Source organism: Gossypium hirsutum, chromosome A04 (assembly GCF_007990345.1).
Source record: "Gossypium hirsutum isolate 1008001.06 chromosome A04, Gossypium_hirsutum_v2.1, whole genome shotgun sequence".
NCBI classification, from domain to species: domain Eukaryota; kingdom Viridiplantae; phylum Streptophyta; class Magnoliopsida; order Malvales; family Malvaceae; genus Gossypium; species Gossypium hirsutum.
Genome location: NC_053427.1, coordinates 68,693,840 through 68,704,559, shown reverse-complemented (window position 1 = coordinate 68,704,559; position 10,720 = coordinate 68,693,840). Strand labels below are relative to the sequence as shown.

The following is a 10,720-nucleotide window of genomic DNA, read 5'->3' as shown; positions in this document are numbered from 1 at the left end:
TTATGGTTGAAATTATTCAATTCAATACATAATCCTTTTACTTTATATTTTTAAGAAGTTAGTGTTAAAAATTAACTAAATACCATTAAAAATAATAGAGTATACAAAATTTAAAAATATAATAAGTAGTAGAATTATATAAATAATTTAATATTTGTAAAAAATAAATTTCCACTTTGACTATCATAATTTTAGTATTTAATTAATTTGGTAAATAATTTGACATTAAAACAGATTATTACTTATGTTCATTGCTTATTGTGGATTTAAAACTTAAAAATAAATAGAACGCATATTAATCTCTTAATCGTTTTATAAATTTGAAAAAATCATTATCAATGCAACAAAAGGAAATTCAATTAATTCTTTTACATTTTTTTCTTATGAAAAATTAAATGTTCATATTTTTTCTTATATAATTAATGATTGAACAATTGGTGTTTTTTTTAAAAGTCATATTTTTTTAAATCTATATTTAATTTCCAATTTCAAGGAATATTTTTATGTACTTTGAAGGAAACATCATGTTGTTAACAATAAGAGTAAATCTAAAGTGTTTTTTTTTAAGCTTTTCCCATTTTCTTTAGCCAAAAATTTATCAATGAAAGGGTTATAAATTATTAGATTTAGAAGAAAACTAATGAAAGAAAAAAAAGAAAAGAAAAGATTATATTTACAAGCAATTGGCTTGGAAAACAGATCCTTAGTTGGGAGAATTTTTTTTCATTTTTGGTTTTACAAATTTATAGATGTGGAATGCTTTTATTTTAAAAATTGAAAGTTTTGATCAGGAAGTTTAGGACAAAATTGATAGAATTTATAAATGTGATGGGTTAAATTTATTAAATTATTTAGAATTAGGTTGAATTGATAGAATATATAAGTATTGAGAACTAAATTTGTTATTATGTAATACCCCTAACTTGTATCCGTTGCCGAAATAGGGTTATAAGGCATTATCAATCATATCACAACTCAAACAGCATTCATCATATTCCATACTTTGAAATTCATCCACATTTAAAACTCTTATCTCATTCAAAAAAAATTAGAAACTTTAATACCATTACAAATTTTATAATTTGATACTTAAAAATAATCAAACATGTGTAGTTAATTAACATATGCTGAGCATGTGACAAGATATTTATTTCAATAGCTAAATATCAGACATACCACTTCGAAATTAATACACATGCGCATTTTAAAATCAAATGAGTCATATTACACAACTTAATATCCACTCACATATGTAGCATTAGCAATAGTCAATATGAACAAATATACCCATTTTCTCATTACAAAATTTTTGCACATATGTACTTATCAATTGAGCCATATTCGAACTCCTAAATCAAACACATCACTTTACAAGTACATTATAGTTCTATTAGCCGAACTTATTGTCTAAATATTATGGAATTAAAACTACTATAATAAATATCATTCATGTAATCAAACCAAATCATCTTATTCCATAACTGAATATATACCTATACACGTACATTATAATAGTTCAAATAATCAACCAATCATTCATGACACATATTTTCCTTGTCATTACAAACCGAATCATATGCAAACATGTCATATGCATCATTTATAAATATATTCAATTACTTATCTTTAGCTGAATATAAACATCATTTTTTACACTTTTAAATATTTCATTATAAGCTAACCAAAACATACCTAAATCATAATCCTCAATTACCATTTGAAATTATACTGAAACAATTAACCAAAACAGTCAAGTAGCATATTCATTTCTTATTTCACTAATTGAACCTAATAGCCAAATACCAACAATGACATATACATTACTTAACCAATTTAATACTTACCAAATACCAAACATACATTCATCCGTTATCTCATTACCAAGCCGAATTATAAGTCCAAACATCACACCAAACCCATCAAAGAAAAACACATCTTCTAAATTAAGCTAATTTTATGGCCTAATATGCATCATGCCTTGCATTACTCATTACCGAATCACCAAAAACCAAACACATCAAACATATTAACCATGAACATATATAACCGAACTTAAGCATAATGATTAAGCCATTTTCACATGGCCTAATATATACAACTCAAAATCAAACATAATATAACAAGCCTATACATGCCATATGTTCAAAGTTCAAACTTATAAAATACTGAAATAACGATTGATAGTGTGAAGGACTTCTTTGACAATCCCCAAACTCGTAACTAGCTTTCCAAAATCTATAAAACAATGAACGAACCAACACACAGTAAGCTTAAATAGCTTAGCAAATCATAAGCAATTAAATCATTTCAATGACATACATTGTAATAACCCGAATTTTACCGTTACCGAAACAGTGTATTTTCGGGTCTCCGTTTCTGAAAAACGGATTCGTAAATATTTATTAAAAATATTTACGAAGTAAAATGAGTGGTTAATTAGAGTTTAATTAAGTAAATTTAGCTTAATTAAGAGTAATTAGGAAAAATGACTAAATTGAATAAAGGATGAAAGTTGAATTGTAGATTAAAAGAAAATGAAGAGGACCAAAATGGCAATTATGCCATTTATCCTAAGTGAGGCGGTATAAACATAAAAATCTGAGATTTTTATGTGTTAAAATATATATTAAATTATTATTATTATTTATTATAGTTTTATATTTAATTATTATTGTTATTGTTATTATTATTTAAATTGATATTATATTATAAAATGAATAAAAGTAAGACAAGTGTGTGGTAAAAAAAATTTTATATGTGTACCAATGATATACATACACTTGTAATACACATATATGTTTGCTTATTATATAAGTATATTATATATTATTAAAAGTAAAGTAAATAAAAAGGAAATAAAGGAAAGAAACAGAATGAAAAGAAACAGAATGTGGGAACGAAACAGAGAAGAAACAGGGAAGAAAGAAAGAAAGAAAAAGAAAAAGGAAAAATTTGGGGTTTCAAGGTTCAAAGTTAATTTGGTAAGTCAATTTAGCCCATTTTCTTGTAAATTTTGAGTTTATGTAATCCTAGAGATGAATACTACTTGATTTAAGTGAAAATTTTGAAAGTTGTTAGCTGTCTAGATATTGTTCTTTTTGAATAAAAAGATGAATTAATGGCTAAATTGATAGAAATTCAAGTTAGAAATGAAATAAGGATTAAATTGTAAAGTGATTCATAAGTTTTATGCTTTAAGGACTAAATTGAAAGAATTTTGAAATTATGGTCTTATGATGAAAAATAGATAATTATGTCTAAGTTTGGTTAAAAATTGAATAGAAATGAAGTATGAATTGAGATAGAAAAAGTAAGTGAATCTAGTTAAGATTAAATTGAAATTAAAGTAGAAATTGAATAAAAATTATATTAATTAGATATAAATTAGTAGTGAATTAACGAATATGAATTTTTTTAATTCCCGTAGCTAATATTAATTAGATATAATTGATGCCACTTGATGAATTGAAATGTGAATTGAGATATATGAATTGTATGTATTTAGTGAAAGCTATCTAGAATAGCACGTTGATATGTTATAAATGATAATGATTGATGTTAGAATGAATTAAAATGGTATATTTTTAAGAAGTAAAGTGTGAATATAAGTAAATTGTGAATATATTGAAAGAATTTATACAGTAAGCAAATGAAAAGAATTGAGCAAATATGTTGTTGTGTTTGTTATATGACTTGTATAGAATTTTTATGGTAAGTAAATGAAACTTATCTTTAAAATAAATAAATGAATGGTTATATTTATCATTGTGATTTTAAGTTTAATTGTTATATTATCAAGTGTTCAGATTATAGAAATACCACTGAGTATACCATACTCAGCGTACGGTTTGTTTCCGTGCGCAGGTTTAGTAAAGATAGAACGTTGAATCAGCATCCCAGTCTGATCCCGAATTCATTAAGGTAAAGTGTGTTAATTATTGGTAATGGCATGTACCTAGGATGTCTTATGTGTATGTCATTTTGAAATTGTAAATGTAAGGATGAAATAAATAAATTTAGATTTGGCTATGGTATAAAATAGGATTTGACTAATTTGGCATGAATTTGAATTTTTGTGAGACAATGTCAGATTGATTTTGGAATTCCCTATTCTGAATTGGGAAAATCATTAAAAATTGTATAAAAATAATTACAGGCTATAATTTATATGCTTAGAATCTTTAATGAGTCTATTTTCAAGAGAAATAAACGGGAACATCATCCAAGCCCTGTGCTATGAGATAATTGAATTTTAGTAAAGAAAGGTCGAAACTGTCAAACAGCAGATCAGGGGTAACTTTGAGGAATAAACTGTACTAATTGGCTAAACAAAAAATTATAAAAATTTTATGGTAGAAAGGTATATGAGTCTAGTTTTAAGAAAAATTAACGGAACTTAATTTGGAGTTTCGTAGCTCTAGATATAAATATTTTAGTGACTGTTACTCAAGAAGACAGTTTTGACATGAACATAAGAAAGTAAATGAAATTGTGTGTAATTATTCTGTAAACTCCGGTAATGCTCCATAACCCTCTTCTGAGATGGTTTGGGGTTAGGGGGTGTTACATACATAATTCAATTAAACTAGGCCGAAACATGCAAACCTTAACCACATATACATTTATCATACTTGTTAATTCATATATCAACACATGAACATTATTATTTTATCACTTGGTTGAATATGAACAATCACATGTACATATAAGTCACTTTTTATATCATGCATAGTTTATTTCATCATTTCAATTACCAAACTTACCTTACTTTCATATGTATTTAACTTCACACGTACTTGAACCATTTAGCTTGTTTTCACATTCGATCTTAACTCGATATTACCCATTGAACCATTCAGAATCAATAAGGATGCTCGGATAACTCGAAAAGCTCATACAATGCCAACGTCCCAAACGTGGTCTTACATGTAATCAACTATCGATGCCACTATCCCAGACAGGGTCTTACACGTAAATCACAAATCGATGCCAACGTCCCAAACATGGTCTTACATGAAATCACATATCAAAATCCTATGTCATGACATATGTATCCCAACTATTCCTAAGGTTCGTTCAGGGCTTTTGGACATCGTAATTCGATCAATTCAAGCTCGTATGTAATGCTCCCATGCTTAATTCAATTCAGCATATACACATACATTTGTAATAATTCAATTCGGCACTTATAAAATATATATATTCAAATTTAACGACATTTATTTACTTATGAACTTACCTCGGACAGAGACGAACGAACCGGAGCGACTATTCAACAAATTTTGATTTCCCCCGATCCAAATCCGTTTTCCTCTTTTCTTGATATAAATTAGTATAAATTAGACTTATTTAATCATATATGTACTCAAATTCACAACACATAAAAGGGCAATTTGCACATTAACCCCTAACATTTTACATTTTTTACAATTTAGTCCCTATTTCACAAAACACAAAATACACATAATTTCATTAAACTCTAGTATAGCCGAATTTTACTAAGGTTCATAGCAGCCCATTTCTTTCATTTATTTCATATTTTGACCCCTCAATTTACAAAATTTACAATTTAATCCTAAATAGACGTTTTTACCAAAAATCACTTAATTAAACATATTAATCTAACAACATATTTTTATTTTTCATAATCAAACAACAAAAACCACAAGCTATCATCAATGGCAATTCATGAATACATCATCAAATTCAAAAATTCAAGCACGGGCTAACTAGTATTCGAAGCAACGATTTCAAAAACATAAAAATTATCAAAAACCGAGCTAAACACATACCTAAATTGAAGAACACAAGGGCCAAACTAACTTTCTCTTGTCTTTCTTTTTCCTTTGAACTTTCGGCCAAAGATGAATGAAAATGCATGGCCATTTGTTTTGTTTATTTTTTTCTTACATAATATTAAACATTTACAAATTTAACCTTATTAATATAATGATAAAACCTATTAATATAAGCCCATTACCGTCCATGCATATTTCCAATGGTTAATTATCAACCTAAGGACCCCACATTATAAAGAACATACAAACTTAACACTTTAACAAATAGCTAGCCAATTTTACATTTTACGCGATTAAGTACTTTTATTAAATCGAACACTCAAACAATAAAATTAAATCACAAAAATTTAACACATATAAATTAACATGTTGTAGACACTAAAAAAATATTAAAATATTTTTCTGACTAGGATTTGTGGTCTCGAAACTACTATTTAGAATAGGGTCTAAACCAGGTTGTTATATATTATACTGGTTAAGCTTTTCATTATCAATTTAACAACGAGTGAACAAGACATGAATGAATTCAAACATAACTGCCTAAATTGAAAATTTTTAAAGTTAGGTGATCAAAATAGGAACACAGGCATAGTTGTGTGACTATTTGTATAGTTTATCCTTAATAATTATATATATATATTCATTTATTACAATTTTATATATAGATAACCTAACATTTTTAGTGTTTACATTATAGTATTATATATAACTATAGATTTAATTTTTAGGTAATTATTTGATACACTGCCAATAGAGTTTTTTAGATTCCACAAGCATGTTGAGGGTGTGACAAGTGTCACTCATATAATTAATTTTTATAATTTTTTATTACACCCTATAATACACTTGCCAAACCTTTAACTAGACCTATGGCCCAACCCGAACGCCCGCTCGAAAAGTGGGAGAGTTCGGGTAAAAATATAGGTCCGAAAAATAGGTTTGGACAAAAAAATAAGGCTTGTTTAAAAGATGGACCAGGCCTCGAGTAAGCTTTTTTTGCTTGAGTCCAGCCCGGCCCGACCGAATATGCAAAAAAAAACTGTTGTATTTTGTTACTGTTTTGTTGTTATTTTTGTTGTTTTTTTCACTATTTTGCTACCATTTCACTGTCATGTTGATACTATTTTGTTTTTTTGATATTGTATAACTATTGTTTTATTGTTAATTTTGTTATTATTTTAGTTGCATTTGCTTGTTAAGTTGCACTTATCTTAATGTTATTTAAGCATACATATATATTTTTAATTTATTTTCAATATTTTTGATGTATTTATATTTTTTTAAAAATTATATAAAAAGTTAATATAAAAAGTTTAATACGAGCAGACCGGATTCTAGTTTTAACATTTTTATCCAGGCTGGAATTGGATAAAATTTTAGGCCTATTTTTCAAGTCAGGCCTAGCAAACAAGCTTAAAATTTTGGTTGGGCCCAACTTGAAGCTAGCCCAACCCAGCCCATAGACACCTCTACCCTTAACCTATTTGTGGAGTCTAAAAAACTCCACTGACAGTATATCAAATAATTTTCCTTAATTTTTTATGTGCTATAAATTCCATAATATATAAAAACAACATAATATAATATATTAAAAGATTAGAAAACAACATTGAATATTCAAGTTCAATCTCGGTCCATAATTTAAACTTACCCAATTTTTTTATCGAAGTTCATTTTTCGAGTCTAATATATTTACACGAATCCTTCCAAATTTTGAGCAGATCTTGGAGTTTGGATGAATAACTCAACTTTAAACAAGTCTAATTATAACTACGGATAATTAATATGAAACTCCCAAATTATAATTCAATTTTAATTTTTTTTCTAACTTTAAAATGATTTAGTTAAAATTTCAAAATATTAATATTGCAATAATAAGTTTTATTAAAGGAAGTGAATCGAAATTACAGGTTTAATTTAAGATTGTTGTAATAATCAAACAAGGTTGACATAGCGACAATCTTTTCGAATCTCGCCTTGATCTTCATTAAGTGGGTTGTTCTCTGATAACAACAGCACAGCTTTCGCAAATTGGTCGTGGAAATATCCATTATCGGCAGCCATTTTCTCAACCAAAGGTGAAGTAAGTGGATGAGAAGTCAATTGCTGATCCACCATGAGTAACCCCTTGTGTTTCAACAAGTTCTTGTAGTACATATTGTCCAGTATCATTGGCGTTTCCAGGTCATTTCTAGAGTACAACACCGCTTTCGGATCCGGGTCGGGTGTCGGGCACCTCCTTTTGAGGTACTCAGCATGCTCAGGGTCCAGTGTTGGATCAACTGTGGGGTAAAGTCTGTGTACCAAGTTTACACAATGAACTCGCCCTACCGAGTGAGCTCCTACTAACAGTCATACGGATCACTAAAACTAAGACTCTAATATTTTATTAACGTAACACCTGAGCTTTTATAGGTCACTTTTAAACTTTGGGTTTGTTAATTCAGTGCAAATTAAGGTGGAACATTTGATACATCTTCACTGAAAATGTCTCGTACTTCATTTTTTAGGTCAAATTTTGCAATTAGTACTTGTACTATGCATGAGTTACAAATTTAGTCTATCTACTCTAATTTGGTTATTTATATTTTTTAAATTTTGAAATGTTAGTTTTAATCTTAACCGTAACTATTAGATATGTTAATCCAAATTATGGTCTTTCCAAAATAGCATATTAATGTGTTATTTTCATATAATATTTATAAGAGTCGTGCTATTTTAGTTACTAGATTTAACAAGTAGTTTGAAATTCAAAAAGTATCAAAATTAAAGCTAATCAAATTGAAGAATATTGATTAAATCTATAACTTACGCATAGTATGAGATTGATGGTAGAATCTGACTAAATGAATTTAATTGCTATTGTTTGTATCAAGGATCGAAATTTCAAAATTTTCAAATTAGAGTAAAGAGAGAAATATATAATTTAATCAGGGACCAATAGTAGAATTTAATTTTGTTATATATATTTTTAAAATAAGAGGATGTCACTATTTAAACCCAATTCGTTTTTGCCCATTATATATCAAATAATTTTTCGCATAATGAATAATTTGTTTGTGGTTAAATTGAGAAAAAATAGGAGAAGAGAAAGGCATGTATTAATACCTAATAAAGCAACAGTTCCTGGGGTGTCTATGCCAATGGATTGAAAGCGAGCAAGCACCAAATCAATGGTGTCGTTGTGGTTGGGGATGGTATTTTGCACCTCTGTCGGGTAACTTTGCTTGCTATCTTTCCTACCGCTTCTCATTTCAATGCGTGGTCCTCCAAGCTGTAAACCATATGCAGGCACAAACTAGGGTAAACATTTTACAATATTCTTCTGTTAAATGAAAAGCAAAAGAGAAGAATTTGAATAAGAACCATGACAATGCCATCTCTAGCAGAAAGAGAGACGATATCAGCACAAGAAACTGTCATCGGACATTCTTTCTCCACAGCCTCTTTGATTGTGTTAATGTACTTGAAATTTCTCATCCCAAAACTCCTATCCGATTCTTGCTCCGATTCCATTCCCTTCACCCTCCGTAACAGCAGCGATGCATCACATGACTGCATTCCACAAAGCAGCTCATCAATTAATAATATCATTATAATAGGGTTAATTATATATAGCAAGCTATTTGATCAATAAAACAATGAATTTGTATACATATATATATTTACCTTGACCATGCAGTCATGGAAGAGATTTCTAACCCAAGAAACTGCTGTATTTCCATGTTTGTTGTACAGCTTAATAACTTGTTGTTTGATAATCTCTGCCGCACTTGGGCAACTTTCTGCGTAGTAGTTCAATTGAAGTTCACTTTTCACTGCAACCAAAGTTCATATTATCTTAATATTGTCTTCTTTGGATACCATTGCATTGAAAAGCAACCATTAAATTCAATAAAATAATGCATTGCTGTTCAAGATAATGATACGCAAAGAAGACAATAGTTTCACCTTACTAACACGATGCTCTAACGTAATAAATACCAAATAAAGGGATCAAAATAAATAGTTAAATTACCAGAATAAAACTGTGAGAGCAGTATTAATAGCAGAAAGATGAAGGTGGAGCAGCAATGGTGCTTGTTAAGAGTCATGTCCTTGGATTTAATATATTTTTGGTTGAAATGTTAGGTTGATCCAAACTCAAAGACTGTGCCAATGCCTTATATAGCAAGGTTTAAGAAGAGAACAGAAAATTTTAACTAATAAAATGAGTTGCCTTTTAACTGTCGCTCGCTCCACTACGCCACTTTCGTTGACCTTCAGTCCACTTGGGTAAGTGCTTTATAATTTCATTATTGTGCCATAATTCTATTCAAAACACAATGATTAAGCAATTTAGTGTTCTCTGCATTTTTATTTTTATTTTTATTTTTTTAAAAGTTTTTTTATCATTTAAAATATATCATATATATTAAAAATTTATCTGTTGTAATCTTGTTATCTTGTATTTTGGTTAACATCATAGTTCTTTAATTCCTTGTTGCCTGGATAAAGCTTAAAAGATAGAATTAAATTTGATTATTTCCTGCAATCATAATCTTTTATTATATTTTTTTATTTTTTTTAATTATTTAACTCATTTTTATATAATTATCAGATTTCCTTTTTGTAATTGAATAGGGATAGGGTTGATTGAAATAGAACTCAACCTTTCATAAACATATAACACAATTTTTTGTTATTAAATAAATTGTTGAAAAAATTCAATCAACTTAATTTTTTAACCACATTTGATAACCCACAATAAAAACTACTAGATATAATTTTTTTACTAGCTAGGGACTTACTTATCACTTAATAGATAATAAATTCAATTTGCTAAACATAATCTAAAACTTGAAAATTATAAAAATTGGATAAATAAATAATATAATTCTTTTATAAAAAATAAAGATAAAATTAAGAAATTCCTTTCCACA

The 10,720-nt window shown here is 28.0% G+C and overlaps 1 protein-coding gene across 1 annotated transcript; it reads right to left on the bottom strand.

Moving 5' to 3' along the window:
- Positions 1-7,646: 7,646 nt before the first annotated feature.
- On the bottom strand, positions 7,647-10,082 carry LOC107949272 (peroxidase 21). Its single transcript, XM_016883998.2, has 5 exons — positions 9,817-10,082; positions 9,468-9,616; positions 9,165-9,353; positions 8,907-9,072; positions 7,647-8,140 (listed from the first exon to the last, which is right to left on the bottom strand). Exons 1-5 carry the CDS (start codon positions 9,890-9,892, stop codon positions 7,734-7,736), a joined length of 987 nt encoding a protein of 328 aa, XP_016739487.2. The 5' UTR covers positions 9,893-10,082; the 3' UTR covers positions 7,647-7,733.
- Positions 10,083-10,720: the final 638 nt, after the last annotated feature.

What these genes read in the sequence shown, in the direction of transcription:
- LOC107949272 (XM_016883998.2), bottom strand. Translation starts at nt 9,892, where the DNA reads ATGACTCTTAACAAGCACCATTGCTGCTCCACCTTCATCTTTCTGCTA. An exon ending in GCTCTCACAGTTTTATTCTG is followed by an intron (nt 9,617 to 9,816) that starts GTAATTTAACTA and finishes CTTTGGTTGCAG; the next exon opens with TGAAAAGTGAACTTCAATTG. An exon ending in AGGAACTGTTGCTTTATTAG is followed by an intron (nt 8,141 to 8,906) that starts GTATTAATACAT and finishes GACTGTTAGTAG; the next exon opens with GAGCTCACTCGGTAGGGCGA.